At 57.8% G+C, this 27,556-nt stretch overlaps 15 protein-coding genes across 15 annotated transcripts; 11 read left to right on the top strand and 4 right to left on the bottom strand.

The window, feature by feature from the left end:
- The first annotated feature begins 286 nt into the window (after nucleotides 1-286).
- B0H18DRAFT_289733 (uncharacterized protein) lies at nucleotides 287-1,576 on the top strand. Its single transcript, XM_048037430.1, has one exon. The coding sequence runs from the start codon at nucleotides 413-415 to the stop codon at nucleotides 1,097-1,099; it is 687 nt and encodes a 228-aa protein (XP_047885190.1). The 5' UTR covers nucleotides 287-412; the 3' UTR covers nucleotides 1,100-1,576.
- Nucleotides 1,577-1,620: 44 nt separating this feature from the next.
- On the bottom strand, nucleotides 1,621-3,292 carry B0H18DRAFT_1057645 (uncharacterized protein; the record flags this gene model as incomplete). Its single annotated transcript, XM_048031079.1, has 3 exons — nucleotides 3,244-3,292; nucleotides 2,077-3,195; nucleotides 1,621-2,016 (listed from the first exon to the last, which is right to left on the bottom strand). The coding sequence occupies exons 2-3, from the start codon at nucleotides 3,175-3,177 to the stop codon at nucleotides 1,621-1,623; spliced, it is 1,497 nt and encodes a 498-aa protein (XP_047885189.1). The 5' UTR covers nucleotides 3,178-3,195; nucleotides 3,244-3,292.
- Nucleotides 3,293-3,825: 533 nt separating this feature from the next.
- B0H18DRAFT_289670 (uncharacterized protein) lies at nucleotides 3,826-5,174 on the top strand. The gene is made up of 4 exons (XM_048037429.1): nucleotides 3,826-3,873; nucleotides 3,931-4,238; nucleotides 4,291-4,530; nucleotides 4,585-5,174. The coding sequence occupies exons 2-4, from the start codon at nucleotides 4,011-4,013 to the stop codon at nucleotides 4,930-4,932; spliced, it is 816 nt and encodes a 271-aa protein (XP_047885188.1). The 5' UTR covers nucleotides 3,826-3,873; nucleotides 3,931-4,010; the 3' UTR covers nucleotides 4,933-5,174.
- A 145-nt stretch (nucleotides 5,175-5,319) lies between these two features.
- Nucleotides 5,320-5,499, top strand: B0H18DRAFT_891324 (uncharacterized protein; the record flags this gene model as incomplete). The annotated part of the gene is made up of 1 exon (XM_048041325.1): nucleotides 5,320-5,499. A coding segment is annotated over one exon (180 nt), but the record flags the coding sequence as incomplete, so codon positions are not given.
- A 968-nt stretch (nucleotides 5,500-6,467) lies between these two features.
- On the bottom strand, nucleotides 6,468-8,001 carry B0H18DRAFT_1057635 (uncharacterized protein; the record flags this gene model as incomplete). Its single annotated transcript, XM_048031078.1, has 3 exons — nucleotides 6,900-8,001; nucleotides 6,622-6,846; nucleotides 6,468-6,570 (listed from the first exon to the last, which is right to left on the bottom strand). Exons 1-3 carry the CDS (start codon nucleotides 7,536-7,538, stop codon nucleotides 6,469-6,471), a joined length of 966 nt encoding a protein of 321 aa, XP_047885186.1. The 5' UTR covers nucleotides 7,539-8,001.
- Nucleotides 8,002-8,444: 443 nt separating this feature from the next.
- On the bottom strand, nucleotides 8,445-11,009 carry B0H18DRAFT_1127893 (uncharacterized protein; the record flags this gene model as incomplete). The annotated part of the gene is made up of 4 exons (XM_048035318.1): nucleotides 8,445-9,450; nucleotides 9,499-10,184; nucleotides 10,235-10,737; nucleotides 10,790-11,009. The coding sequence occupies 4 exons, from the start codon at nucleotides 11,007-11,009 to the stop codon at nucleotides 8,445-8,447; spliced, it is 2,415 nt and encodes an 804-aa protein (XP_047885185.1).
- A 473-nt stretch (nucleotides 11,010-11,482) lies between these two features.
- Nucleotides 11,483-12,678, top strand: B0H18DRAFT_1057619 (uncharacterized protein). Its single transcript, XM_048031077.1, is given in 5 exon segments — nucleotides 11,483-11,782; nucleotides 11,844-11,963; nucleotides 12,018-12,085; nucleotides 12,096-12,100; nucleotides 12,155-12,678. 5 exon segments carry the CDS (start codon nucleotides 11,762-11,764, stop codon nucleotides 12,217-12,219), a joined length of 279 nt encoding a protein of 92 aa, XP_047885184.1. The 5' UTR covers nucleotides 11,483-11,761; the 3' UTR covers nucleotides 12,220-12,678.
- B0H18DRAFT_1057617 (NADP-dependent oxidoreductase domain-containing protein) lies at nucleotides 12,679-14,306 on the top strand. Its single transcript, XM_048031076.1, has 6 exons — nucleotides 12,679-12,710; nucleotides 12,779-12,867; nucleotides 12,922-13,031; nucleotides 13,088-13,315; nucleotides 13,365-13,617; nucleotides 13,682-14,306. Exons 2-6 carry the CDS (start codon nucleotides 12,791-12,793, stop codon nucleotides 14,061-14,063), a joined length of 1,050 nt encoding a protein of 349 aa, XP_047885183.1. The 5' UTR covers nucleotides 12,679-12,710; nucleotides 12,779-12,790; the 3' UTR covers nucleotides 14,064-14,306.
- On the top strand, nucleotides 14,307-15,688 carry B0H18DRAFT_1057613 (kinase-like domain-containing protein). Its single transcript, XM_048031075.1, has 3 exons — nucleotides 14,307-14,372; nucleotides 14,425-15,611; nucleotides 15,663-15,688. The coding sequence occupies exons 1-2, from the start codon at nucleotides 14,322-14,324 to the stop codon at nucleotides 15,364-15,366; spliced, it is 993 nt and encodes a 330-aa protein (XP_047885182.1). The 5' UTR covers nucleotides 14,307-14,321; the 3' UTR covers nucleotides 15,367-15,611; nucleotides 15,663-15,688.
- Nucleotides 15,689-16,154: 466 nt separating this feature from the next.
- On the top strand, nucleotides 16,155-16,614 carry B0H18DRAFT_1057612 (uncharacterized protein). Its single transcript, XM_048031074.1, has one exon. It carries the CDS (start codon nucleotides 16,308-16,310, stop codon nucleotides 16,506-16,508), a length of 201 nt encoding a protein of 66 aa, XP_047885181.1. The 5' UTR covers nucleotides 16,155-16,307; the 3' UTR covers nucleotides 16,509-16,614.
- On the bottom strand, nucleotides 16,590-17,730 carry B0H18DRAFT_1057610 (kinase-like domain-containing protein). Its single transcript, XM_048031073.1, has one exon. The coding sequence runs from the start codon at nucleotides 17,602-17,604 to the stop codon at nucleotides 16,723-16,725; it is 882 nt and encodes a 293-aa protein (XP_047885180.1). The 5' UTR covers nucleotides 17,605-17,730; the 3' UTR covers nucleotides 16,590-16,722.
- Nucleotides 17,731-18,371: 641 nt separating this feature from the next.
- On the top strand, nucleotides 18,372-20,162 carry B0H18DRAFT_289616 (uncharacterized protein). The gene is made up of 2 exons (XM_048037428.1): nucleotides 18,372-18,474; nucleotides 18,530-20,162. Exon 2 carries the CDS (start codon nucleotides 18,548-18,550, stop codon nucleotides 19,991-19,993), a length of 1,446 nt encoding a protein of 481 aa, XP_047885179.1. The 5' UTR covers nucleotides 18,372-18,474; nucleotides 18,530-18,547; the 3' UTR covers nucleotides 19,994-20,162.
- A 426-nt stretch (nucleotides 20,163-20,588) lies between these two features.
- Nucleotides 20,589-21,754, top strand: B0H18DRAFT_1057596 (uncharacterized protein). Its single transcript, XM_048031072.1, has one exon. It carries the CDS (start codon nucleotides 20,991-20,993, stop codon nucleotides 21,609-21,611), a length of 621 nt encoding a protein of 206 aa, XP_047885178.1. The 5' UTR covers nucleotides 20,589-20,990; the 3' UTR covers nucleotides 21,612-21,754.
- Nucleotides 21,755-23,618: 1,864 nt separating this feature from the next.
- B0H18DRAFT_1057591 (uncharacterized protein) lies at nucleotides 23,619-24,590 on the top strand. The gene is made up of 4 exons (XM_048031071.1): nucleotides 23,619-23,729; nucleotides 23,752-24,009; nucleotides 24,061-24,303; nucleotides 24,392-24,590. Exons 1-4 carry the CDS (start codon nucleotides 23,668-23,670, stop codon nucleotides 24,483-24,485), a joined length of 657 nt encoding a protein of 218 aa, XP_047885177.1. The 5' UTR covers nucleotides 23,619-23,667; the 3' UTR covers nucleotides 24,486-24,590.
- An 826-nt stretch (nucleotides 24,591-25,416) lies between these two features.
- Nucleotides 25,417-27,346, top strand: B0H18DRAFT_961580 (mitogen activated protein kinase; the record flags this gene model as incomplete). Its single annotated transcript, XM_048043076.1, has 11 exons — nucleotides 25,417-25,458; nucleotides 25,514-25,553; nucleotides 25,606-25,624; nucleotides 25,675-25,804; nucleotides 25,851-25,894; nucleotides 25,941-26,040; nucleotides 26,088-26,135; nucleotides 26,183-26,411; nucleotides 26,471-26,629; nucleotides 26,689-26,889; nucleotides 27,234-27,346. The coding sequence occupies 11 exons, from the start codon at nucleotides 25,417-25,419 to the stop codon at nucleotides 27,344-27,346; spliced, it is 1,125 nt and encodes a 374-aa protein (XP_047885176.1).
- Nucleotides 27,347-27,556: the final 210 nt, after the last annotated feature.

The raw sequence follows: 27,556 nt of genomic DNA, 5'->3' as shown, positions 1-27,556 counted from the left end.
GTCGTGATTTCCACATTCGCTGTCGCTGCCATCACCGTCCATCGTTCCATGACAATGCATCCCTGTAGATCGCTCTTCTGCTTCGGATCTTGATGTTCGTGCCCGTCGATCACCCTTCCTCTCCTCGTAACGTTGCCGTCCGATCTCCATCGACCACGCATCTCCGGATCCTTCTCGTGACGTGGTGGCAGCGTCTTTCAGGCATGCGCAGCCGCGGCGTTGTGGGTTTCGACCACGCGCCGTGCTCGCAGATCGCCTCTTCGTGACTGAAGCATTCAATGCACGTCGCACCTTCCGTTCCGCCGTGGTACTGCCACTCGTCTTCCGATAACATGGCGCATGCTTACTGCCCTTGTCACATGTGGACGTCTGGCGTCACGATAGCGTCTACTCCGACACTGCGGACCGTCGTATGACGAGTCGGACGTGCGCGTCGGTTCCTGATGGTCCGTCTCTCGTGCGGCGACGCCTCTTCGTCGCTTTCACTCCTTTCTATGTTTACTTGTATACTGCACCTTGTATACTTGTGCTTTGTGTACCCAGTGTCCTGCTGGTGACATCTCATTTGCGTATCGTCGGGCTGTTCGTTCACGGCAGTGTCTCTGCATCCTCCGTCGCCACGCGTCAATCTTCGTTCTTGACGCGGCACATCCGCATGTGGTTATATATTCTCGAGGCCCCTCCCTTCGGTGTCCTTTGCTCATTTGCCGATCGTTGTCGACGTCGCGCAGTCTTCTCTTTTCTGCCCCTGCCAGTCAGACCTGAAGCATCCGTAGATTCGGGCATAACGCAGCATCTTCGTCTGTGTCCCGCCCTCTTTCTTTCCCTTCGTCTCGTCTGCATCTCTGCACGATGTCATGTCGTATTAACATTGTTTGCCCTCGCAGGCGGACATCCACGCTCATCCACGCACCCCCTCCGCTTCCTGACGCTCTCAGCTAGACCCTCCCGCTCGCGCTCTCCTCTCGGATGGACACTCGGACCCTGGATATGCTATCATAGCCCCCTCGTAACGCTCTCTCGACGTCTCCGCCTGCGTACTACACAAGACACACTATGTGGACTTTCTGCTCTGTACATAGCGAGGCTCGTAGGGTGAGTTTCGCGTTCGTACTGTATGTTGTATGTTTGTTCCTGATCCGGTTCTTGGAGTAGGAGTTTGATGCTGTTGTTGTCCTGTACACCCCGCACATTCATTTGCTGATCTCGTTCACTCATTCCTTTTCTGATCGCTACTTATACAACTGGCTTTCTGAGGCATAGAGCCGTATTCACACGCGCACCGCGAGGGCGCGGTATGCGATGAAATTTCGATGAAACTTGAAAGGTGGTGAACAAAGCTGCGCGCGCCGCGCGTCAGCTGTGAACGCGTCGACGTCGGGGAACAGGTCACGCCACAAACGCGTCTCTGCCTCAACCCTTTGCCGCTCATCTACACAATATTGTAGGACTGTCGTACACCGCTACTAGTATGCTGCCTCGAGACTACGTGGCAATACAACTACTAATTATGTTCGTACTTACGCGCCTCAAACGTGCAAGGTTGACACCATCTGCTAATTGTGGTTTTGCGTAATCGTGTTGTGCGTCGGACACCCGAATAATTCCGCTCTACGAACTCTACGAACCGGTGAGAACGAAGCCGTCCAATGACAACTTCCGCTCGAAGTCCGCAGAGCCCATGTAGTCCTCCACCCGCTCACCCGCCTCGTTTGATATATTCTGCACGCTTCGCCGGCCCGCCGCGTTGCCGTGCACCCGCCACCACGTACATCCCTCGAGGACCCGTCTATGGTACTGACGCGAATCGTACGAGCGCGCCTCCATGGCGACACAGATGTATTTGAGCGACGGAACACGAGCTGCGACCTGCTGGGCGATATTAAGTGCCGGTGTGCTCGTTTTCAATTTGTGCCGTTGTTCTGGTTGTTGGTACATTGACATAGCATCGCTATCGTAGAAGCCGAGCCTCACGCAGACGAGGCTAGACTTTGCAATCACCGGCAGGAGCCAATCCTGGCAGGAAAGAACGGTCAATAGGACTGGACGGTGGTACGTACACACGATCGGACGCACCATAAGCGGAGTTATTAAACATCCCCTTCTAGTAGTGCTGCACTGAGCAGTGATTTCCAGATGCCGCAGACGCCCTGCCGGGCCAAGCATCTCTCGGAGTAGAGCGGCCCAGAGGCTCTCTTGACCGTCCAGCTGAAAGGACAAGAGAATGGGCCGAATGGACAGGAGAGCACTCAATAAGCCATCCACATTGGGTGCGTATTGCCAGTGAAGGTACAGACGACGGACTGGCACGCTTGTAAAGCATTGGAGCTGATCGAGCGAAGCTGTAAGATGGACTAGAGGCTTGGACGCCGGCCACGTCCACCTCTGCGGAGTGAAATCGCTAGAATAGTGTTGGTCGTGAAAGTGGAGTGTCTCGATGTTAGGAAAGAGGTGCGGTATCGGAAGCGCGCCGCAACGGTAGAGGCGGACCTCGCGCACAGTAGGATGTTGGCCGAGGTCACCGAGCTGAAGCTGGGAGCCCGGGGGACCCTTGACCGGGAGGCAGACTGAGTCAAGGACCACCGCATGCGCGTTCCGGAGCAAGGGAAGACGACTCAAAGTGACAAAGTTCTGCGGGACTGAGATTTCTGATGCGAACGCGAAGGTAACTTCTGACGGATAACTCTTCATCCTGCTCGCCACTTCCATAGCACAAGACGCGACGTCTTCGAGGGCGACGGAGTGGAGGCGCTCCAATGTGATGAGAGCGTCGCCGAGACGTGGTTCCAGTTCGAGCATCAATTCCAGCAAAGGGAAGACTAGGACGCGGAGGTCTTGCGCTGCAGTAAGGAGACTTGCCAGCTGGACGATGAGCGACCTACGCGCACGCCCCATCTCGCGGGAATCGGCATAAGGGAGCCGCAGGGCGAACTTGTGTATGCGCAGTTCACGCAGCCAGCAGGCGCGATGACAAGGGTTGTCGAGCATGTACGAGCATATCTTCACCAATTGACCTGGTTGAGATGGCTCCGCGCGCGAGAGGACTGCACGCCTAGCCACGAGGTGGATATGTCGGGAGACGAGCGAAAGATTCCGCGCTGTGTTGGGAGAGACGAGAGACACGATCATGAACCACACGTCCTCGTCCAACCGAGGTGCATCACAGTGAGTTTGCATTCCGTTGTCAAGAACGAGCTAAGAGCAGTGATTGGTACAGTCTCAAGACGAGACGGCAAAGCGCACCTATGAACAACGAGTACAGGGACAAGCTGGCTGTCGTGGTTGTAGCGTCGGATCTGTGTGGCCGAGAGCTCGAGCCACTGCCCACCGGGAACGAGATCACATGCGCGTGCCGCTGTTGACCACCATCCACGGCGCACGCAGCCACCGATGTCTGAACACCTCTCATCCGATACCACTGCGTACTCAGAACATGCTACGCCTCCCTCCTCGGACTCGGACTCTGGCACAGCGCCCGGCACGCCTCCGAGTTCCACGAACACGTCATGGCCTGCAACAAGCGACACTTCTCTCGATGCGTACGATATACCATTACAGTTCTGGGCTCGGATGAAGGAGAACGGTGGAACGACCGAACCCATCGATGCGCTGCACGGGTATTTCAACGACATCTGGCACTTGTGGAAGGAGTGGGTAGATAAAGGCCGACGTGGATTCGTTACAAAGGTATGATCCCATTCGGCTCGCGTTTGTGTATGGGATATGTCTTTGATCGTGACCTCTTGGGTAGCATATGATCGGGATGAATTCGGATTCATACCGGCTCCTACTGGACGTGCTGGAACAGGCGTGGCAGTGGGAGCTAGAAGGGGGAGTTTATGGGCGTTGGGTAGCGTTCTTGCGCTGCATGAGGTGAGTATGGGTTTGTATGATCGCGCTTCTTGTGCTGAGCCTTCTGTGGCAGAGCAGACCTCTTCGTCCAGGCCAACGAGGTCGTGGCCATTGCACCGACCTTCGACGAGGACTTCTCGGTTCAAATTGCAGACCGCATGCGGTTCGCTCTATTCATGTGTACCGATCCCCTCGTATCTGTCAAGCCGGTTGTATCTGCAAAGAGAGTGATCACCAACTCCGATGTCCAGTTTCGCCTCAACTATGCGTCAATCACGCTCGACATCGGCCACGAAGGTGAGCCGGAATACGAGCCCAACAACTCGGACATCTTCATGTGCTTGGTGACCCAGTCACGCGAGGAGTTTCTCTACCAGACACGCAAGGTGGGTCTCACCTACCTTCATATGTATTCGCATCACTGACGATGTGTGCTAGATTGCTCTGGCCTTGACTCGATCCCTTGTAGGGTTCTTCATCGTGCTGGTCGCCGGGCTTCCCAGCCAACAGCCTGACCCTGACGTCAGCTTCAAGACCAGTGTCTTGCAGGGAGACAATGTCTGGCCTAGCGTTGAGGTTTGCTTGCTATTCTACCAACGCCGCGACTTCGACAGGTTCAAGACGCGTGTTCGTGATGGCTCGAATTTCGATCACTGGCAAGAGGACTATCATTTCATGGTACGTACGTTCCCATCTATTACCTGTCTATTGCAACTGAACCATCTACTATAGCGCTTGCTGGAGGCTAATGGAATGCCTCTCACCTCACCTCCTGAGGCCTACCTCCGCTTTCGAGCCTGTGTCAAGTCGATCATCAAGAGATATCGTTCCCTCAACAGTACCCCGCGCGCCATGGCTGGTCTGCTACACGATCGATTCAACAAAATCCGCGTTCGCGACATCACTGGGGCCATCGATATCTTCTGCGATGGCACCATAACCAGTCTGTCGACGGGTGCAATGTACGTGGGCTGCGTAATTGGGGGCGGTGCGCAAGGGGCGGAGATGATCTTTCATGCTAACGCCCGTGATCGTCCGTACTATGAAGACGGGCTCTTTCGCATCGCGTTGTATCAGTGACGGTGAGGCTCCGGTGTGCATGAACATCTGTATAGTATGATGTCTCGCAGAACGAATTTGTATTGTGGCTAGCTCGACTCTACAGGTGGGAACAATGCTTGGTCGCGGTGGGTCGGCACCTATCTGGGGATATTCGTCGCCGACCTCCTACCCGCCGACGGCATCGTCGTATCGGTGAAAACCAACAAGATCGAGGCCGATGATAGCGCCATGGTCCTCTCAGACGCTGCAGTGGCCATCCAGGTAGGGGCGGGGCACTAAGTTGCCGTCGCCTCCATGCCCAACGGTGTTGGGAAGGTGAGTCAATCGTCGTATATGCCTTTTAAAGTTTGATCAAGTCCGTGGTCGTGTAGCCTGGCCGACCGGACAAGTGTTCTTTCAACGAGCCTGGACGGGTACATGAACATGGCCCTTGAGCATACCGAGGAACACGTCGCCAGCATCCTCTACAATCGCTATGGTGATGCGTTCATTCGCGGCAACAACGGTCTGTGCTCCCGTTCGGACTCGGACTCTAACCCGCTCACGTCCGCTCAATCTCGCAGTGCCGTGTATCTCGGCCTCTGAGCCGCTTTAATCGGACAAGACAATGTCCTTATGGTCGAGCGACGCGACATGGCTATCACCCTTGCTATTTCTGTCGCGTCTGAGCAAGACGGAACACTGAGGCTGAAGATGTATCACAACCGTGTACTCTATTCGTCATGCACTCGCCCTGTAACGGAAATGGAGTGGGATACTGAACCTTCCGTCGAGACTCTCCGTCACGATCAAACCCCGGGCTGTGCTCACTGACAAGGACTTCCAGAAAGACCGCGCGAGGCAAGAGAAACGGAGGCGTAAGCGGGAGTGGGAGCGGGAGAAAAAGGCGGCGCAACTGCCGCCGCCGAAGCCTTGAAGCTTGAAGGTGAGCCTCCCGCTCCGGCGAGAGGGCAACGATTTCCAATGCCCGCTCGACTGCCGGTGGTTCAACATGATGGGGTTCCTCGGCCATTTGTGAGTACTTGCGTTCTACGTCTAGGCCTGTAATGTCGGGACCATGGCTACTTTGCTTTGTAGTGACATGAAGCACGAGGGTCGGAGTACATAAGATGACGAGGCGAGTGAAGGACGAGCTGGTGAAGAGGGCGGACGTTGCCGAATTCTGGAGGCAGTTCTGGGCGCATTGCTTGCGTCCGGATGCATATGCGTCAGGTATCTTCTTTTCCTTGCGCCTGTGCTAATTGATCGTGCGTTTCCCCCCGTAGGCCACCCGCTTTTATGTGCGGATCGACCATGAGCGTGTGTCCGGCGCGTCGGAGGACATGGAGGACGGCGAGATCGTAGAAGCTCGGAAGAGCGATAGTCCATCGGGGCAGAAACTGAGAAAGCTTCGTGATGGTCAATCAGCGTGGTGCGTAGCATAAATTCGGCGGCGAGCGTGTCGTCCGCCATTATTGGTGTGTTCAGAATAGCGAGAGCATCATGCATCTAGTGATTATGCGTATACACACTGGCTCGAAGGCCGTGAGATGGCCAATTTTAGAGACGTGTACCCTAAGCACCAGTGAGACTGAATCCGTCCAATGATAACTTCCGCTCGAAGTCCGCAGAGCGCATGTAATGCTCCAGCCGCTCGCCAGCCTCGTTTGTTATACTCTCTACACGTTATTGGCCTGCATCCATATGCACGCGCCACCAAGTGCGTACCTCGAGGTGCTGATCCTCAGGGTAGTCGGGCTCCATGGCAATACATATGAACTTGACCGAAGGCACATGTCGCGCCACTCGTTGAGCAGCGTCTTGTAGGGTCGAGTGCGATAGGGATGGCACACGGGCATGTGTTAGGCGGTTGACCATGACTCTGAAGTTGAGTCGCATACATAGGAGGCTGGAGTCGCCGTTGGACTGGGCAATGACTGGGAGGAACCATTCCTAACAGGGGAAACCATCAGTGTGAGCAGGTGAGACGGTTCACTCGGACGCACTGCCATCCACGGTGATAGGCTGTTGTCACCGTGTACATATGTGCAATCAAATGTAGCTTCGAGGTACCGCAGGTGCCCCTGAGAGCAAAGGATCGTCTGGAACACACCAGCCCAGTTGCGGAGGGGGTCGTTTTCCATGCGGCCCACCTCGTAGAAGACGAATGATAGACAAATGGGTCTTGCAGATTGCAAGGTGCTGGCGAGTTGATCAAGGGTATGATCAGGTGAACTGTACTCATACAGGTAGAGTCGACGAATTGGCGCTCTCGTAAAATGGACCAGGTCCTCGAAATCGATGGAAACGTCCACGAGAGGCACAGATGCTGGCCACATCCATTTTTGCGGTGTGAGTTGGCTGAGCTCGTTGCTCGCACACAGTGTCTGCATGTTGGGGAAGATATGGAACAATGGCAATGGCTCGCACAGGCGGGCCTCACGCACAGCAGGCAGCTGTCCAAGCTGCCCGAGCGCAAAGTGCTCGACAGCCAAATCCCGGTGCCGGGACGGCTCTGGCAAGCTATATAGCTTCACCGTGTGCACGTCGCGGAGTAAGTCGAGATGGCTCAGAGTGACGAGGTTGTCAAGGAGCGAGATTCCTGGGACAAACGAGAGCGCCACAGTTGTTGGTCGGCTCCTCATCTGTTCGGCGACGTGGAGGGTACCAGATGAGATGATATGGAAGTTAATATGCTTTAGGCCCTCTAACGATATGAGAGCGTCGCCGATGCGTGGTTCCACTTCGAGCAAAGCATCTACGGAGGTGAGGTGCAGTACGCGGAGGTTTCGTGCCGCACCAAGGAGATCTGCCAGCAGTTCGCACAGTGGCTTGGACGTGACGCGTGAAGGGTGACGGGTCCATCAGGGCGTAATACTGTACGTCGAGTTCACGCAACCAGGAGGCACGAGAGCGAGAATCGCCTAGCATGAAGGTACAGATCTTCGTGAAATGACCCGGCCGAGACGTCTCAGCACGCGACAGGACGATACACCTGGCGATGGGGTGGATAGCTCGAGACGTGAGGGAAAGACTGCGAGCGTCGTCCAGCTGGACGAACGATAGGATGATGGACCACACGTCTTCGTTCAACGTTCCGATGCGTCACGGTGAGATTGCATCCTGTCGTCAAGAATGAGCTGCAGGCGATTAGCACAGACACGCGGTAGCAAAGAGCAGCTACAACTGACGTGTGCAGCGACAACCCAACCCAGCGGTCGTCGTGGTTGTATACGTAGGATCTTAGGTAGTTGCGTGGTAGTAATGACAGTAGTGCCTCAGCCACCCGGATCGAAAACGACGAATCACGCGCACGTCCCAGGACTTACGCGCAAGCAGTCGAGCTACAATGCAGCAGCGGTAAGTACCCAAACGTGAGCACAAGCCGTGAATGCAGAACACCACGCGATCCAAATCCGGTAAAATGAGTTGCGATCAAGAATAGCGACGGCGTAAAGCTACATGTATGTTACGCTACACGGCAAACACAAATGATCCATACAAATACAACATTCCTTTCGCAACCGCGCACGCAGCCTCAGACCCGCCGCTCACGCAGACACGTCAAACGCCGAGCTCTGCCACCCGTCCCTCCCGCGCTCCTCCTCCGTCTTCCTCTCAACTGCTTCCCCAAACCCACGCACCTTCCTCACGCCCTCCTTCACGCCCTCCTTCGCCTGCTCCGCCACACCCTTCAGCTGCCCGCCCGTCTCCGCCGCCGCCTCCTTCTTCCCCTCGAGATCATACCGCTCCGCGACCGACTCACTCAGCGTCCCCTTCGGGCCCCGCTTCTCGCCCCCCAACACCTGCGGTTCCGCCCCCATCGCGAACTGCGCCTCCCCGTCCCGCTTCACCACGCCGGTCCCCGTCGCGCGCCACCCGCCCAGCACGCCCCCACCCTCGCCGGTCTTCCGCAGGTGCCCAAGCTCGCTCCAGAACCCGGCAACGAGCGCAGCCCCCCGCCCGAGCCCCGCATCCCCGAACACGTCCGCGCGCTTGCCCACATCCCAGAGGAGCGCGTCCGCGGCCTCGATCGCCGCGCGCACCTGCTGCTCGAGCACCACCCGCAGCGCGTCCCGGAACCGCCCTACCATCACCGGCCGGAACACGCTCACGAGCACCGAGTGGTTGCTCTCCGTGACGCGCACCTCCACGTCCTCGCTCACCCGCGCCTCCACCCGCTGCACCTCGAGGAACCCGCCGCGCCGCGCGCGCTCCTTCAGGCCCTCCGCCGAGTTCGGGATGCTCCGCACGACGACGTCCAGGTCGATGCCCTGCGGCGGGAGCGTGAACGCGAGCATGCCCGTGAACTCCGCGGGCCCGACCGCGGCGGTCTTGTCCTTGTAGTAGAAGCTCACCTCCCGCAGCGCGAGGTGCAGCGCCTGGATGTAGATCCGCGTGAGCGACCCGACCGCGGTGTTCGTCTGCCCGCTCGACGGCGCCTGGATGTCGATGTCCGTGATGTTCCGGATGTACGCGTGCCCGGGCAGCAGGCCGAAGCTTGATATGTCGAGGTCCTCGAGCACGAACTCGACCTCGCTGTCCTTGTATTCCGTCCTGCATTGAATGTGAGGGTTTTGCTACAGCTTCCGCACGCAGACTTACCTCGGAATCGGGATGTCCTTGAGCATCCCGACGGCCTTGGGCAGGTAGAAGTTGAACAGGTCCTGCCAAAACCACGGCGCCTTCTCCATGAGTGTCTGCAAGCCCGCGCTGCCCGCCACGACGAGGCTCTCCTCGATGTCGTCCCCGAGCTGTCGGTGAGCCGTCCTGACCTTGCGCAGCTCCTCGTCCCGCTCCATCGCCTGCTCAAACTCCGCCGCCTCGCGCCGGAACTCCCCCACGTCTTCCTTCCACTTCCGTCCCTCGTCCGAGTCCTTGTCCGCGAGCTCGCGCCCCTCCCTCCGCAGCGCCTCGCCCCGCTCCTTCGCCTCCTCGCTCCGCACGTACCCCTGCTCATCGACGCACTTGCGCGCGTGCTCGAGCGCGGAGTCGCACCACGAGCGGATGCTCTCGTCCTGCTGCACGTCGACGCCGCACACGCGGACCGCGCCGAAGAGGCCGTCGAGGCTCTTCCCGCCCGCGAGCCGCTCGAGCACTGCGCGCAGCCCGCGGATGCCCTGGAGGAGGTGCTGCTCTGGCGTCGGGTCGTTGATAAACGCCTCGAGGGACGTGTCCCGGTTGACGTCGCCCGCGCTGTCGAGGCTGCGGTGGATCCACTTGTGGGCGACGTCGAAGAGCGTGGAGACGGCAGAGTGGTACTGCTCGTCCTCTTGCGCACGGTCGCAGATCTGGGGAGAGGTGAGTTCTTCGTCCGAACGATGGAGTGAAAAAGGCGCACCTTGTTGAACGCATCCTCCAGACGCGTCGTCGTGCGGTTCGCGACGTCCTCGGCGGTATCAACCGCTGCCTGGCCCGCACCGATCGCCTTCCCCCCCACCACCTTCGTCTTGTCCATCCCGCGCTCGAACTTTGCGCGCGCATCCTGGTCTTCCTCCTCCACCTCGTCGGCCTTGCGCTTCCGCACCCCGACCTCGTTCCGCTCGCCCGCGTCGACCTGGCTGTCGAGCTCGCGCAGCCCTTCGGCAGTCTTGTGCGCACCGTCAGCAACGTACTCTGCGGCGTCCGCAAGGGCGAGGCGGCTGAAGGACGCAAAGTCGTGGAAGACGCTGCGTCCCTCCTGGGCGATGTTCTCGCCGACGACGGAGACGAGCGTGCGGAGGGCACGGGCGAGGTTGCGGGCGTCGCGGTGAGCCTGGTCGGTGTCGACGTCGACGTTGGCGGTGGTGGAGGAGAGGTCGGCGGCGGAGAGGTGCCAGAGGGATTCTTGCAGGAGGTTGTCGCCTGGCACGAAGTATGAGTATGAAACGTAGATGAGAAATGACGAGCTACCCACCGTTCTTGCTCTCTCCAAGCTGCTTCCAGGCGACGAGAACGTCGCGGAGGCCGTTCTGGAGGGCCTTGCCTTGCTGGCTGAGCTCCGAGCCGCCGTCGGCGGAGGGGTCTGCGCGGAGGACGGCGGAGTCGAGGGCAGCGTCGACCCAGGTGGCGAGCTGCGCGGAAGAGGGGATCTTGCCGGCGTTGAGGGCAGCGAGTACAGAAGAGGCCTTGTCCATAGTTGTTCGTTAGTTACTGGTGCGTTTATAAGTCGTGAGCCGTGCGGGTCGTGAGTCTGTTGGGCGGCGACTCACCTCTGCGCCCGCCCTTATATATACCCTCGCGCGCGCTGGGCCCGGCGCACCACGGTGAGGCGTCGGTGACGTAGGGACGCAGCGGGGGGATCGGGCAGACAGGCGGCTCCTGCGCCAGAGCCACCTGCCACGCCCTGCCCGTCATCGTCATCCTCCAGTCCCGCCACTTGCTCAAACGGGCCGTGCTGCGCGTGAGTGGCTGGTCGTCCAGTCGTCCTCGTCGCTCGAGAGTCTCTGGCGTCGACAGCGCTGCATAGCTATGGGGAGGAGGAAGAGGAGACGTAAGTAGATGCTGTCAGTGTCACGGTCACCGTCGACTCGTCGTCCAAACACGTGACACGTGACCGTGCCGCCTCGCCCGATTGGGAAGGGGTCAGTAGTGGAAAATACACAGGACACAGTGCTTGCATGCACAGGTATGAGGTCCAGGATCTCCGGGAGCTTACCGCGCTGGTGGTACATGCATCGCTCTCGAAACACACCCTGGCAGCGGTCAGGTGGGCGACGGCGGTCTTCAAGTTTCCACCCACAAGCGATTTTCCACCGAGACACTGGCACTGTAGGCCACTGGCAGCGCCACGGGTACTGGGGACGATATGTATCGTATAGTATAAGTATGAGGCCGCGGTAGAAGACGTGTATCAGCCTAGTTCTCAAGTACACCGCACAATATCTACATGCCTAAGACCGAGTTTGCGGTGAGCACGACTGGAGCCAGCTGCGGAGTTGATATCTGACTTCTTCGCCCTTCTTGTCCAGAAAGGAGATCTTGTGTATCTGAGCAGGCGTGAGATGGTGCAATGTACACTTCAGGACATCGACGAGGAGGTCCGCCGCCAGCCATGGAAAATCGTAGACAACTTGAAGGAGCCTGAGACAGTGAGCGAATTTTCGCGGCTACTTACTTCGCTCGACGGCTCAAATATCGATCAGTCCGGCCTCCAGATTCGCAGCACTTGCAGGAGAAGCAACTTCACCCGCACCGTGCCCAAGGGAGACCTGTCAAGTGAGTGTCATTTGACGATTTCCTCGTAACGTCAGTCGACCAAACTCTCCGCACGCCGTTGATCAGATACATGGGCGCCGGATCGTCGGTGCTGGATTGTGGACGACGGGAAGCGGTGCTACCTGTTGATCTGTTTGAAGTATGCTACGCTCATGGGGCAGAAGCTATTAGCGTTACCGCCTCCAGCCCGGTGCGCTAGAGTACAGGGCGCTCAAATGTCAGCCGGATCGTTACTTTCTACTTCGTGATTCCGGGAAGCTATGTACATGGTGCGCAGTCGTGTCAATCCGTGGCGCGCCGCAGGTTGAATGGCATGGCAGGGTGATCCAGTATGTTACGTCTCGTAAGGGCGTATTTCAACACTTCTCTACATCCCGGGCTGCAAAGGTCAGGAATTGCGAACCCACTTGCTGACGATGTACCATTGTCTTCTCCACCGTTGCGCAGAATCGATGTTTCCGAAAAGTATGTATTCTACGGGCGGCCTGAGGCCGCCCGAGCAAGAAGTTGCTGCCGACGTACATACGTTGACCGTCCGGCAGAACGCCCTCGGAAGCGCGCGAGACGTAGTCCCCACTGCCGGCCAAACCGGAGCCTGTACTGGATCTCCATGTCTGCAGGTATATAAGTAGTGTGCATATGGGCCAGGATCAACATCTCCTCACCGCTGATTTCGACCTACACCCAGCTACAGTATACGATGGCCGCGAAGACGTACCTGACCCGAAAGCTCGGTGCGAATGGACCCGCCGTCAGCGCAATAGGATTCGGACATGGGTGAGGCATTGTGACGGTTTGCACCTCATGCAATGGGCTGATGTCGACGTCCAGTGTTGGCACATACTACGGTCAGACGGACAGCGAGGAAGTGTTCAAGACCCTCACCTATGCGGCTGATCGTGGTGTTACCTTTTGGGACACGTCTGACGTCTACGGATCCAGTGCGTAAATCAGTATACACCCCAAGAGATGGCGGTCACTGAGCTCTTGTCTGCAGGCGAGGAACTATCGGCAAGTGTTCTCCACGACGGCCGGCGTTCGGAGGTCTTCCTGCGACCAAGTTCGGATCGTGGACATAAATTGGTCGCGAAACAGATATACAAGCAGAACAGCAAGCCCGCATACATCCGGCAGCAACTCGAAGCCTCGCTGAAGAAGCTGCAGACGGAGTGGGTCGACTTGTACTACCAGCACCGCGTCGACCCCGAGGTCCGATCGAAGGTTAGTTGGTCCAGACCACTCCCACGTACCGGCGTTGATCACGAACGACGCAGTTGTGATGGAGACCTTGGGCGAGCTCGTCAAGAGCGGTAAGATCAAGTACATCGGGCTGAGCGAGTGCAGCATCGACGTCTTGCGGCGGGCCAAGGCGGTGCCTTTTGCCGGCGAGAAGCTTGTCGCGTGCCAGATGGAGTTCAGCCCGTTCGAGGTTGGCATTGAGAAGTCCGGCTTCGTCGCTGCCGCTCGCGAGCTGGGTGTGGCCGTCGTGGCTTACTCCCCTCTTGGGAGAGGCATGATCACCGGCCGGTCAGTCATTTCCTTCAAGTTTTTTTGATTCATAACACGAGCTTACCGCGGGCGACGGAGCCAGTTTCAAATCGCGGGCGGAGTTCGAGCCCGCAGACATCCGCCAGATGATGCCACGCTTCGCGGACGAGAACTTCCCCAAGAATCTCGGAGTCGTCGACGAGTTCCGCGCGATCGCGTCCAAGTACAGCGTCACGCCTGGCCAAATCGCGCTCGCGTGGATCCTTGCTGAGCACCCGGACTTTGTGCCGATCCCAGGGACCCGCACGGTGGAGCGGCTCGAGGAGAACGCGAAGGCGGCTGAGATCACGCTGAGTCTGGAGGACGTGAAGGCTCTGAGGACGGCTGTGGAGGCTGCTGACGTGCAGGGGGAGCGGTTCCCAGCGCAGTTCGCGAGCTTGATGCATGCGGAGTGTATCTCGCTTGACGAGTGGAAGGGCGAGTAGTAGGTGTGCGTTGATCGACGATGAGATATGTTTCGACGGCGTTCGCCGTTTTGCAAGCCTCAGGGAAGCTAGTGCGTTGCGCACACCATGTGAAACATGGACACACTTCCATCGCCTGCCGGGCCGCTAGTAGTCATAAGGCGCCAGGCTCCTGACCCTCAAGCTGTACGTTGCCACCATCTGTCTGAAACACAGTGGAATACACTCGATCGCTTTGGAAACTGTTAGTACTCCAGCTCCTTTGGTCTCTGGTACGAGATGGTTAGTCTTTCGCCAGGCTCGGCAGGCCGTCCCAAGTCCGACTACGCGGTTCGTGGGTGCCATGATCAAATACAGAATCTGTCACTGAAATCCTCGACAGCCTTCTGAGATCGATGACTTGACGGACGAGGAAATTGAAGACCTTATAGGTTGTTCAGCGCAGAAGTACCCAGAGCGGATTGCCTTCGGTGATCACCACATAACACGTGTCACTGATACCATCGTGTCAAAGTTTGGTCAAGATGTGGAGGAGGATGTCGCAGAGCCGTCCGAGGCTTTGACACTCGACCTCGTCTTTCGCCACACGACGATACCGGTTCCGCGCGTCAGACGCATAATCAGGGATCCTATTGGCATAACTTTAATCCTCATGGACTACATTCCTGGACGACAGTTGTCCGTCGTCTGGCCTACCATGTCCCTCGAGGAACGCCTCTGTGTTGTGTTCACCCTCCGCGATTACGTGCGCCAACTGCAGGCAGTTCGCCACCCCCGCTCGGCGGTGCCAGGCCCGGTAGCACCAGGCGACGAGGCTCGCACTTGCGAGTCACCGGTGTGGGGTCAACTCATAGAACGCCGTGGTCCATTCACCTCTTACCGCGACTTCTCCATCTGGTGCGATCGGGCTCAGCGCGTCGGCATCGACCTGCTGAAGAAGAAACCGAGATGGACCACGTCAGACTTGCGATTCGAACCATTCGACACGATCATGGGCTCGTCGCCATTCGTGCTATGCCATCAGGACCTCAACATGCGTAACATCATCGTTGGCGATGACGGCCGGCTATGGCTGGTCGATTGGGCATGGGCGGGCTTCTATCCACCCTGGTTTGAATACATCTCCATGAAGGAACAATCGGAGAACGAGGAGTCGGTGATGCATCGAAAGGAGCCCTTCTGGGATCTAATGATCCCATTCATCTGCCGTCCATATTATCGGGAGGAGCGGTGGTTGCAGAAGGTCATGCCTGCGTTTCTTTACAAATTCGAACGCGACAGCAGAAATTTGGCTGAAGACTATCGTACTTGTACAACAGGTTAAGTATGGGGTCTCAGGCTCATCATGATGGCATGGCGTACTAGCGCGGACAAACGCGCCTCATTATTGCGTACACAACAGACTCGATTATGTAATCGATCGTTGAGTCGTAAGACCTTACATGGCTCCTAACTAGTATGACGAATCGACGGTCATGGAAGCAACTGACCAACTGTGTAGGATCTCTTCTCTCTCGTGCCCCCTGACATTCATCCAGTACTATGATGCGCCCGAGATCAGATTATGAGGTTCGTATGTCGCGGCACCTTCACTAGAACTCCAGTTGATTTTACTTCCAGGCCTCCAGCATTGACCATCTGCGAGACGAAGAGATTTTGGACCTCGTGATACATGCACGAGAGAGGTTTCCTGAACCCATCGTTGACGATGATCATGTCATCCGCATCGCCCACGATATCGTAGCTAAGGTTGTCGACTCGGAGGAGCAGTCTTCCGAAGCCCTCGCTCTCGATCTTGTGTTCCACCACACAGAAATACCTGTCCCCCGCGTCCGGCGCATCATCAAGGAGAGTCCTGCCCCAGGCCTCGAGCTCACTCACATATGCATGGACTACATACCCGGACGACAACGATCCGTTGTCTGGCCAAAAATGACTCTCGAGGAGCAACTCTGCGTCGTGTTCACTCTACGTGAGTACGTGCGCCAGCTGCAAGCCATTCGCCACCCCCGCTCCGCCGTACCAGGCCCAATCGCTCCGGCCCGCAGCCAGGCTCGTCAATGCGTCTCGCCTATGTTTGGCCCCGCAATAGACCGACGAGGCCCGTTCGCATCGTACGGCGAGCTGTCTGCGTGGTTCGACAAGGCGCAACGCCTTACGCTCGAGATCAAGGAGGCGCAGCCTGGGTGGGAACACATTCACTTTGAGTCGTTCGATACTGTCGCGGCTTCCTCAGCCCTCACGCTCTGCCACCAAGACCTCAACATGCGCAACATCATCGTCGGCGACGACGGCCGGCTGTGGCTCGTCGACTGGGCGTGGGCCGGGTTCTACCCGCCGTGGTTCGAGTACCTCGCCATGAAAGTGCAGACGGCCCACGAGGAACGGCTGATGAATCGCAAGGAGCCCTTCTGGACTTTGATGGTCCCGTTCATCTGCCGTCCGTATTACCGGGAGGAGCGGTGAATGCGTCGCGTGTATGCAGCATGATATTATCGTTTTCACAGGAAGCTATGAGTTCTGCCGTGTTCGCCGCTCCCTCTACTTGTGTTACAGCACCACTGAATCCACAACCCCGGCTTACTTCTGGTTCACCGAAAATGCACTCGAAAAGATAAGCGCCAACCCCGTATACTGCCATTTTGATGAGATATGCGTACTGTCGCTACTGATCAACTGCTCAACGATACCACATACCATTTACCATACCGCGGAACCACTTGTCTTGCCGATAATATGGTCCGCAAATGAACGGGACCAGTAAATCCCACAACGGCTCCTTCCTGTCCACCACCGTCTCCTCGTGGCTAGACTGTATCCTCATCGCCACGTACTCGAACCAGCGCGGGTAAAAACCCGCCCACGCCCAGTCAATGAGCCACAGCCTCCCATCCTCCCCGACGATGATATTGCGCATGTTGATGTCTTGATGGGTGAGCACGAGTGGCCCCCGGTCGTCGAACGGGTCCGCGCGCACGCGCGCTTTGGCTTGCGCTGGGCCGACGCGCTGGGCGACGAGCGCGATGCGGTAGCGATCGTTGAAGAACGCTGCGAGCTCGTCAAGAGACGCGAACGGCCCCCTCCAATCGTACTTCGTGTCAAACAGCGGCGAGCTGCATTTGCGTGCGGGATGACCGAGCGGTGCGACCGGGCCTGGTATGGTCGACCGCGGGCGTCGGATGGTGCGCAGTTGGCGGACGTAGTCATGTAATGTGAAAACTACGCGGAGTTTCTTCCACAACGGCATCTCTGGCCAGACGTGCGATAGCTGACGTCCCGGAATGTAGTCCATGACGATGAACTGCGAGCTTCTGCCTTGGATGACACGCCGAACACGTGGAACCGGGATGGCGGTGTGCTGGAAGACGAGCTCGAGGGTCAGAACCTCGGAGGGAGTCCCTACGGCTTCTTTGTCTTGAGCGGCCTTGCTGACGGTTCCAGGAGTAAGACGGCGGATTAACTCGGCCCCGATAGCATTGGACTGCTGGCTGAGCCGTGGCGCTGTCTGATTAAGCTGAAAAAGTTGTTCCTTCGTCAAGTCATCGATATCTGACGACTGCATCCCGGATTGTGAAGTTGCAGCGATTCGGCGAAGGATAAGGAACGTACCGCGTAGTCAGACGCGGGACGTCTCGAATTCCGCTTTGGATCATGCTGGTGCTGCATGGTGTGTGCAAAAACGGAGGTTCTGTGTGAGGAGCAAAAGTGAGAGGCATTGTACAGGAGCGGTTGGGCCGACACCCACAAACATCAGTAAGAACAAACAGCGTGGAGGTCGGCGGGTGCGGTAGCATGCTATACAATTACCGCGATCTGTACGGCTGGACCGACAGAGTCAACCATTCTGCTGCGAGGGGTCTGCGACAGCTTGAGAGGAACCTGCCGGCCGCCGGTCAGAGTGTGCTCGCTGCCAAACGACCTCGCGCTGAAATTGAGTGGCCTGGTCTCCGTATGAATGCATGTAGTGGAATAGGCCGTTGCGCATGAGCTTCAACTTCTGGTACGTATCGGATGCAGACGCTGAGCGCTCAGGCCCACCGGGCCTAGAGGTGACCGTTGGTACTTACCGATCACTAGCACTGCCGCCGATGGCAGCTGCGACGCTCAAGCTCGACCCGCCGCGCAACGACTGCTTGGGAGCGCGAGCAAGAGTGTGTTCGGATGAGGGGCGAAAGAGACGCCGAAAGGGCACTGTGGCCATCATTTGAACTTGTAAGGGCGACGTGCAGTCACGCCCTTTCGGACGCGGCGACACCACGGATGTTTGTCACGTTGAGACCTGCTGTGTATCTTCTTGGACTTGAATCTACACGCATAAGCAACGACCTCAATAGCGGAGTGCTTCGGTCGTTTATTTAACCGAGTTTGGGTGGCTGAGCCACTTCTACTACCACCACGCAACCACGAGGAGCACTGGGTTACCGCTGCACACGTCAGTCATACATAGCTGCTCTCTGCCAGCTCGTGTCTGTACTAATCGCTTGCAGCTCTTTCTTGACGACGGAATGCAATCCCACCGTGACGCATCGGGGTTGAATGAAGACGTGTGGTCCATCATCCTATCGTTCGTCCAGCTGGACGACGCTCGCAGTCTTTCCCTCACGTCTCGAGCTATCCACCCCATCGCCAGGTGTATCGTCCTGTCGCGTGCTGAGACGTCTCGACCGGGTCATTTCAGGAAGATCTGTACCTTCATGCTAGGCGATTCTCGTTCTCGTGCCTCCTGGTTGCGTGAACTCGACGTAACCTATTACGCCCTGGTGGACCCGTCTCGCTTCACGTCCAAGCCACTGTGCGAACAGCTGGCAGATCTTCTTGGTGCGGCACGGAACCTCCGCATACTGCATCTCACCTCCGTAGATGATTTGCTTGCAGTGGAACCACGCATCGGCGACGCTCTCATATCGTTAGAGGGCCTAAAGCATATTAACTTCCGTAACATCTCATCTGGTACCCTCTACGTCGCCGAACAGATGAGGAGCCGACCAACAACTGTGGCGCTCTCGTTTGGCTCAGGAACCTCGCTCCTTGACAACCTAGTCACTTTGAGCCATCTCGACTTACTCCGCGATGTGCACACGGTGGGGCTATACAGCCTGCCAGAGCCGTCCCGGGACTGGGATTTGGCTGTCGAGCACTTTGCGCTCGGGCAGCTTGGACAGCTGCCTGCTGTGCGTGAGGCCCGCCTGCGTATGTGCGAGCCATTGCCACTCTTCCACGTCTTTCCCAATATGCAGACACTGCGTGCGGATGCCGAACTCAGCCCACTCACACCGCAAAAATGGATGTGGCCAGCATCTGTGCCTCTCGTGGACGTTACCATCTCATTCGAGGACCTGGTCCATTTCACGAGAGCGCCAATTCGTCGACTCTACCTGGAGGAGTACTCCTCATGTGATCATACCCTTGATCAACTCGCCAGCACCTTGCAATCTGCAAGACCCATTTGTCTATCATTCGCCTTCTACGGGGAGGGCCGCATGGAAAACGACCCCCTCCGCAATTGGGCTGGTGTGTTCCAGACGATCCTTTGCTCTCAGGGGCACCTGCGGTACCTCGAAGCTACATTTGATTGCACATACGTATACGGTGCCAACAGCTCATCACCGTGGATGGCAGTGCGTCCGAGTGAACCGTCTCACCTGCTCACATTGATGGTTTCCCCTGTTAGGAATGGTTCCTCCCGGTCATTGCCCAGTCCAACGGCGACTCCAGCCTCCTATGTATGCGACTCAACTTCACAGTCACGGTCAACTGCCGAACACATGCCCGTGTGCCATCCCTCAGGCTATTGCACTCGACCATACAATCCTCCGCTCAACGAGTGGCGCGACATGTGCCTTCGGTGCAGTACATATGCATTGCCATGGAGCCCGACTTCCCTGAGGATCAGCACCTCGAGGTACGCACTTGGTGGCGCGTGTGTATGGATGCAGGCCAACAACGTGTAGAGAGTATAACAAACGAGGCTGGCGAGCGGGTGGAGCATTACATGCGCTCTGCGGACTTTGAGCGGAAGTTATCATTGGACGGATTCATTCTCACTGGTGCTTAGGGTACACGTCTCTAAAATTGGCCATCCCACGGCCTTCGAGCCAGTGTGTATACGCAAATGTATAGATGCATGATACTCTCGCTATTCTGAACACACTAATTATGGCGGACGACACGCTCGGCGCCGAATATATGCTACTGGAGAGATCACTGCTACCCTCGCACGCACCACGCTGATTGACCATCACGAAGCTTTCTGCCCCGACTCTGGACTAAGTACCGCTCTTCTGAGCTTCTACGATCTCACCGTCCTCCATGTCCTCCGACGCACCGGATACACGCTCATAGTTGATGATGTATGCTCAAGGGTTATGTTCATGTACCCGTCCAGGCACGTTGAAAGAACACCTGTCCGGTCGGTCAGGCTACACCTGAGTGTGCTCGGATGAATGCCAAGGGAAGGGTCGAAAGAGACGCCGAAAGGCCCGCACTGTCACGGTGGCCACTTGAACTTGTAAGTTTCGGACGCAGCACCACGGATGTTTTTCACGTTTCGCTCGACTTGTCATGGAATCCTCAGGATCGGACGGTCGACCTCGGTCTGACTATGCGGTTTGTCGCAGTTTCATTCAACGTAGTGTCCGCTGATCCGGCTCACTTTCCAGTTCGTTATAGCCATCAAGCATCGACCACTTGACGGACGCGCAGCTCGTCCGCGCTATCGCGCAGGGCAGAAAGACATATCGCGGACGCCGCATCGCGTTCGGCGACCACAACGTCAGCCGCGTCGACGAAACCACCGTCGCGAAGTACTCAGGCTGTCCGGAGGACTACGCCACGCAGCCGTCCGAGGCGCTGACTCTCGACCTCGTCTTCCGCCGCACGACCATCCCCGTCCCGCGTGTCCGGCGGGTCGTCACCGAAATGAACCAGGGCCCGATCACTTGGATTGTTATGGATTACATTCCAGGGCGACAACTGTCTGCGGTCTGGCCTGCAATGTCCGTCGAAGAGCGGCTTCGTGTCGTATTCACGTTGCGCGACTATGTGCGCCAGCTGCGCGGCATCCGGCACCCCCGCGCTGCTGTTCCAGGCCCGCTCTCGTCGGGTGACGACGCGCTCCAGTGCACGTCGCCCGTCTTTGGAAAAGTCATAGAGGAACGCGGCCCCTTTGCGTCGTACGCAGAGTTATCTGCCTGGTTCGACCACGCGCAGCGTGTTGTAGCCAGGAACCTGAATGCGAAGAAGCACCCTCAACCAGTGTCGTTCGACGCTGTGATGGGGACGTCCTCGCTCGTGCTCTGTCATCAAGACCTCAACATGCGCAATGTCATCGTCGGCGATGACGGGAGGCTCTGGCTCGTCGACTGGGCGTGGGCGGGCTTCTACCCGCCGTGGTTCGAATATCTCGCGATGAAGGAACAGTCGAAGAACGAGGAGATGGTCATGGAGCGGAAGGAGCCCTTCTGGGATCTCATGATACCGTTCATTTGTGGCCCGTTCTACCGTGAAGAGGAATGGATGCATAGCTCCGTCAACAATGCACTCGGCTACCGCTTCGAGAGTACCCCTTGAGTAGTAGTGTCCTGCATCGAGTTCGTATTTTCCACGTGTACAATATAAATGTCTCTCAATTGGCACTGTAAACGTGATTGATACTCCATGTGTGACTGCCAATCATTCCATCTTGTATCACACACGGATGCCGTGTGTAACAACAGAGACAGGACGAGCGGGACAAAACGCGGTTCGTTCAATACGGATTAGTATATCTCCACCCGTATGCAATACGCGCCATGATCGCTGGAACAGTCGTGAACAGGGTAGACACTGCTCACAGGCCCGGGCTGCCCGCGCCGGCTGGCTCGCGTTGACCGATCTTCGACACATATTCTTAGCTCCGGTGTGCTCGTAAGAATGCCGCCGCGGGAGCTCGTTACCGCTCTGAAATGTGTCAGCAAGGATGAGCGAGAAACGGCATTGGTATATACTGTAGGCCCCTAGGGGATTGTGATCCGGGGATGATGGCGCTTACAGGGACGAGCTGTGGTCAGAACAAGACATGATCGAGTCCGACATCATGCAGAACGGTAGACGATATGTCAGGAGCCAGGGTGCTACGCGAGAACAACTCACTAAACAGGCGACCATCTGAATTGGAGAAGAGCGTGTACACCTTGAGCGGCGGTGCAAGAAACGTCCGATGATGTGGCGAAATAAGCCGCCACGAACATGCCCCCATACCGAGGCCAGGCGATATCTGAAGGAGTGAACCGCCACACCATACGCTTTCGTGAGGTCCAAGATAGCCGGTCACTCCTGTCGCCTCAACTGGAAGGATCCACACGAACACTTACCGGCACGCTGGCGTAAGAGTTGCGTCCGTTAAACCCTCGAGGCGTGGCGAGTCGCGCACCGACAATCTCAGACATCCGAAGTGACCGATGGGCCGCCAGTTGGACGGTGCGATGGAGTCTATTGAATGTGCGTCGAGGGTGCCTGCAGGCACACAGGACAATACGGGAGACTTACGAGGCCTCAACTGCGAATTGACCACCATGGCTTTGGTGCGTGTATGCACCAGTTCTTGTGCTTCCGACCGCGAGTCAACACTCAAAAGATGATCCTGAAGCACGGCCCGCATGACAGTAGTGAGAGGAATCTATAGCTGGAAGCCGTTACACACCGAACTACATTCCCGACCGCGCGGTGTGGTCTTTCACGTAGGCTACCGACCAGAGTTTCCAGCTAGGTCCATATCGTTGGGCCCCGCACGGAAAGTGCGCATAGGAGCGGGGGTCGTCGGACGTTGGTATTTGGTGATCCGGACAGGACCCCGGGCAAGGCGCTTATACGTCCGATCCTGGTGCGGCCATAACCAGCCCAAATAGGGCGCTCATGTCCGATCCTGGTGCGGCCATAGACCTGCCAGAGCTCGCGCCATGTCCGATCCATATGCGGCCATAGATGCTGTCACGTTCGCATGTCCTATCCGTATGCGGCCATAAATTGACCTCGTGGTCGCCTTTGACGGCGAAGCCAGTATCGCGAGATTGGTACGTAGCATACTTCACGTCGTGGATCTCTCAGCTAAGCAATGCTACTAACTTCTGTGGATGGCATCGCGGGTGATGGTATCTGCTCGGGCCTGGAAGATAACTTACTGATTCGCTACGATGATCGCATGCAGCTGCTTGTTATGATTGGGACCCCGGAATTGCAGATTCTCTGAATGCGTCCGTCATGTGGGACTTGGTAGACTGGCCAAGCTTGTATTGTACTACAATGTGAGTCTCGCCTCCTGTTTACAGAATACTATACATAGCTGTATTCACGCTGCATTCATGCACCGCAGTGTAGGATTTACGCGCGCAACGCGTCTCATTAGCCTCTCTCGCAGATCACGCGCCGATGGCTCGACACGGACACATGAAGATTGCTAGTAGGGTGCGTTCGACCTGGTTTGGCTGACCAAGATACAGGAGACTAAAGCATCTCGTTCTTCGAAGGCTACCACTTGTCCGGAGACACGTACGCGTTCTTCAAGGCGGGGGCCACTCAATCATTGTGCCTGACATGCTTGGCTACGGCGGCATGGACAAGCCGGCGGAGACAACAAACACAGCGCGATATGCGCGGACGTGAGAACGTGAGCAAGGCGATCGTGACAGAACACCAGAACACCACTGGTGAGTGCTTCAGTAGCTGGGAAAAGGGCATCCGACGCTGCACGTCTCATTGAGACGCGATGTGGTCGTAGTGGTACCGCTTGGGCCAGGTTCAGCCAGAGCAACTGGCCCGTAGGATGTTGGCTACCCAGGCATACTGGCCAAGTGTTTGACTCGCAGGGGCGCATTTCTCGTACTCTACCGAGAGCGTTTTCTCGCATTCGCATTCGTCTCGGTCGGCTACACGCCATTGTTCGCGAGCTTCAAATATGCGACTGCCATCGCCGCGGTCAAGCAATCCATCGGTCACGAGCCTTAGGGCCACTGGCAGTGACCAGCTACAAACAATCTCACAGTCGACCTCATTCTAAAGATGCGCCAGGTTCTTCGTCGACCTCGAGTACCAACCAAGTCATGAAGGACCATATCAGTACTCCTGACCTCCCATGTTCGCTATCATCTCGCAACCGACTGGCTTGCCCGCTTGATTGTCTCTCACCATCCGTGTCAATTAGCGACTACTCTTGTGACGCGCCACCTAGAGTACATTCGTACTTACGAATGTTGGGCGCTCGAGATATGGTACTCGGCGCTTATGCGTATGTGCTACTCATGCAACCGTTTTGACGATAAAGGGGGACAAATGTGGGCGTTTTCCTTGGTAGTCTACTCCGACGCAATGTGTAGGGCATGCAGCGATTTTTTGGGCATTTTCTCCGATTTTACCGCATTTTTGAGAGGTCCGATCCGTCATGCGGCCATAAAGCACCCCTACAGGTAGGTCCTATCCTGATGCGGACATAACAGGGGTCAAAATCGTGCGGACATAAGGGCCCAAAATCCGGGGTTTTCGGATCGGACCTATAAGCGCCTTGCCCGGGGTCCTATCCGGACATTGTGCCGCTCGACCTGGGCCGCCTAGCCAAGGTCGCGGCTGCCTGGCTCAGCCTGGCCGTCAAAATTCCGCTGCGCCCGGCGTGATCCCATATCAAACCCGCTGGACTCCGCCTATGTGTGTTTGAAAGGCGCGGGGCCCAACGATATGGACCTAGCTGTCAGTGGTCTAAGCGGAAGTCGGCCGACTCGGAGTCGTGTGCTGCACTGCGAGACAGTCTCAATCTGAGACTAAGGCTGGGCTGCTGAGTGACCCAGCACGACAATAGGCCGTTGCGCATGAATCGGATGCAGACGCTGAGCGCTGAGGCGCAGGCCTAGACCATTGGGACCGATCGCTGCCGCATCGGCAGCTGCGACGCTCGACCCGGCGCGCAACGACGGAAGTCGACTGCTTGGAGCGCGAGGAGGAGAGTGCTCGGATGAGAGCCGAGGGCAGTACGTCGTCGAACACAGCGAAGAGGAAGGCGCAGACTGGCGCCCATTATCGAATACGGAGCGGATGATGAGGGACCTACGTCATACATCGATCGCCCTCCAGTCCGCCCAGCCCGTGCTCGCCGTGCTGCTCGTCGCTGGCCGCGGCGGTGGCGGCGACCAGGGCTGCGGGCTCGTCGAATGGGACACGAGAGTCCTCGAGGGCAGTGGGGGTGGGGAGAGGAAGGCGTGGAGAGCGAGGATGGAGGCATGACGGGATGCTGACATAAGCAGGGCCGCTCCACGGGTCTTTTGGGAGGGCTGCGAGCATTGAGACTGCCACCACCGCGACAACCGAGCCGCGTCCATCCTCTCCTCCCCTCTCCGCCACTCCGCTCACCATGTCCTTCGTCAAGCTCAGCATATTCGGCACCTCCTTCGAGGTGCGCCCACTCCTTTTCTCCCGCGTCTGCCCCGCTCACCCCCTCCTCACCCCAGGTCACGACTCGCTATGTCGACCTCCAACCTGTCGGCATGGGTGCGTCCGTCCTCCTCTCCCCGTCCATCCTATGCTCACGCCGTATATCCAGGTGCCTTTGGGCTCGTATGGTCCGTATCTCCCCTCCCCTCACGCGCCCCACCCTGACCCGCGTCTCCAGTTCGGCAAAGGACCAGCTCACAAACTCGTCTGTCGCGATCAAGAAGATCATGAAGCCCTTCAGCACCCCCGTCCTCTCCAAACGCACCTACCGCGAGCTCAAGCTCCTCAAGCACATACAGCACGAGAACGTCCGTCTCCTGCTCCCCCCTTTTCGCCCCGCTCACCCCTCCGCAGATCATCAGTCTGCTAGATGTATTCATCTCTCCATTAGAGGACATGTACGCCCCATCCCTTCGTCCTAGACACCCGCTGACGGCCATCCAGTTACTTCGTCACCGAGCTTCTAGGCACTGATCTCCACCGTCTGCTCACCTCCCGCCCACTCGAAAAACAATTCATCCAGTACTTTCTCTACCAAATCCTCGTACGTCTTTCCACCGCCCGCCCGCGCACACTCTGACCACCCCCCAGCGCGGCCTCAAATACGTGCACTCCGCAGGCGTCGTACATCGTGACCTCGTGCGTCCCTCCCGCGCCTCCTCCGCCCCTCTAACCCCCCTCCCCAGAAACCGAGCAACATCCTCATCAACGAGAACTGCGATCTCAAGATCTGCGACTTTGGCCTCGCGCGCATCCAGGACCCCCAGATGACCGGCTACGTCTCCACGCGCTACTACCGCGCCCCCGAGATCATGCTCACCTGGCAGAAGTACGACGTCGCGGTCGACATCTGGTCTGCGGGCTGCATCTTCGCCGAGATGCTCGAGGGCAAGCCGCTCTTCCCCGGCAAGGACCGTGCGTGCCCCGTCCTGACCGTCGCCGGATGGGCTACCGCTAACTGAGCGTGAACGCAGACGTGCACCAGTTCTCGATCATCACCGAGCTGCTCGGCACCCCGCCAGAGGACGTCATCCAGACGATCGCGAGCGAGAACACCCTCCGCTTCGTGCAGAGCCTGCCCAAGCGCGAACGCGTCCCCTTCAGCGAGAAGCTCTCCTGCAAGGACCCCGTCGGTGCGTGCCGTGTCTCCTCCGCGTCCTCGCCGCCCACTGACAACCCGTCTGCCCACCAGCGATCGACCTGCTGGAGAAGATGCTCGTGTTCGACCCGCGGAAGCGGATCACGGCGACGGACTCGCTCGCACACGAGTACGTCGCGCCGTACCACGACCCGACGGACGAGCCCGAGGCGGCGGAGGTGTTCGACTGGTCGTTCAACGACGCGGACCTCCCCGTCGACACGTGGAAGGTCATGATGTACAGCGAGATCCTCGGTGAGTGGCCGCGTACGTTCTTGGTCTTGTGCTGGTTGGCCGTTTCTGTCTGCTTCGCGTGCACTTCGGGGCACGTGGAGGCCTGCATTGCGGTATGCCTGCGCGGTGTACGTGCCGGTTGCCCGCGCATTGGAACTGGGGATCGTGCCCTAACCCTTCCTCCATGACGGCTATTGCCTGCGCTCCCGGTATTACACCTGCCGCCAACCATCCCCGCATCCCGTGCAGCCCCACTGCGTCATCTCGAACCCGAGTCCCTCTTCTGTTCTCTCAACCACGCCACTCTGAGCCGACTCCCCGGTCGTTACGGCATGCGCTGACGCTGACACACCGCACCCCCACAGACTTCCACCAAGTCGGCGACTCCCGCCTGGACAACGGCAACGTCCCCGAGGGCGCGCTCGCCGCACCAGAAGGGGACGCGGCCGCGGCGCCCGCCGTCGGCGCGGAGGCTTAGAGGCTGCCTCCGCCCGACCGCGAGCCCCCAGACCGGCTCGGACTGCACCCCCCTCCCCTTCCTCCCATTCCGCGCGCAGGCGCGGTACTGACGACCCGACGACCCACGAATTCGCATCGCAACGCATCCTCGATCCATCCGCTACCTGTACACGGTTTTCCTCCTCTCTCGTCTCGTCTCGTCTCCTCGTTTTGTGTCCGTGTCGTGTAT

The sequence above is a fragment of the Fomitopsis serialis genome (genome assembly GCF_022376445.1).
Source record: "Fomitopsis serialis strain Sig1Antser10 chromosome Unknown B0H18scaffold_278, whole genome shotgun sequence".
NCBI lineage: Eukaryota > Fungi > Basidiomycota > Agaricomycetes > Polyporales > Fomitopsidaceae > Fomitopsis > Fomitopsis serialis.
The sequence above is the reverse complement of the archived record's forward strand: the minus strand, read 5'-3'. Positions and strand labels throughout refer to the sequence as shown.

Bases quoted from the DNA above. Each gene is read 5' to 3' on its own strand.
- B0H18DRAFT_1057619 (XM_048031077.1), top strand. From the start codon at position 11,762: ATGCCTAAGACCGAGTTTGCG. The intron at 11,783-11,843 runs GTGAGCACGACT...CTTCTTGTCCAG, and splicing joins TGCCTAAGACCGAGTTTGCG to AAAGGAGATCTTGTGTATCT. The intron at 11,964-12,017 runs GTGAGCGAATTT...AATATCGATCAG, and splicing joins ACTTGAAGGAGCCTGAGACA to TCCGGCCTCCAGATTCGCAG.
- B0H18DRAFT_1057613 (XM_048031075.1), top strand. From the start codon at position 14,322: ATGGTTAGTCTTTCGCCAGGCTCGGCAGGCCGTCCCAAGTCCGACTAC. The intron at 14,373-14,424 runs GTTCGTGGGTGC...AATCCTCGACAG, and splicing joins GTCCCAAGTCCGACTACGCG to CCTTCTGAGATCGATGACTT.
- B0H18DRAFT_1057610 (XM_048031073.1), bottom strand. From the start codon at position 17,604: ATGCAGTCGTCAGATATCGATGACTTGACGAAGGAACAACTTTTTCAG.
- B0H18DRAFT_1057591 (XM_048031071.1), top strand. From the start codon at position 23,668: ATGCGCGGACGTGAGAACGTGAGCAAGGCGATCGTGACAGAACACCAG. The intron at 24,010-24,060 runs GTCACGAGCCTT...ACAATCTCACAG, and splicing joins CGCGGTCAAGCAATCCATCG to TCGACCTCATTCTAAAGATG. The intron at 24,304-24,391 runs GTATGTGCTACT...CGCAATGTGTAG, and splicing joins ATGGTACTCGGCGCTTATGC to GGCATGCAGCGATTTTTTGG.
- B0H18DRAFT_289616 (XM_048037428.1), top strand. From the start codon at position 18,548: ATGCAATCCCACCGTGACGCATCGGGGTTGAATGAAGACGTGTGGTCC.
- B0H18DRAFT_1057596 (XM_048031072.1), top strand. From the start codon at position 20,991: ATGGATTACATTCCAGGGCGACAACTGTCTGCGGTCTGGCCTGCAATG.
- B0H18DRAFT_1057617 (XM_048031076.1), top strand. From the start codon at position 12,791: ATGGCCGCGAAGACGTACCTGACCCGAAAGCTCGGTGCGAATGGACCC. The intron at 12,868-12,921 runs GTGAGGCATTGT...GTCGACGTCCAG, and splicing joins GCAATAGGATTCGGACATGG to TGTTGGCACATACTACGGTC. The intron at 13,618-13,681 runs GTCAGTCATTTC...CGACGGAGCCAG, and splicing joins AGAGGCATGATCACCGGCCG to TTTCAAATCGCGGGCGGAGT.
- B0H18DRAFT_289733 (XM_048037430.1), top strand. From the start codon at position 413: ATGACGAGTCGGACGTGCGCGTCGGTTCCTGATGGTCCGTCTCTCGTG.
- B0H18DRAFT_1057612 (XM_048031074.1), top strand. From the start codon at position 16,308: ATGCGCAACATCATCGTCGGCGACGACGGCCGGCTGTGGCTCGTCGAC.
- B0H18DRAFT_289670 (XM_048037429.1), top strand. From the start codon at position 4,011: ATGCGGTTCGCTCTATTCATGTGTACCGATCCCCTCGTATCTGTCAAG. The intron at 4,239-4,290 runs GTGGGTCTCACC...GATGTGTGCTAG, and splicing joins TTCTCTACCAGACACGCAAG to ATTGCTCTGGCCTTGACTCG. The intron at 4,531-4,584 runs GTACGTACGTTC...CATCTACTATAG, and splicing joins AAGAGGACTATCATTTCATG to CGCTTGCTGGAGGCTAATGG.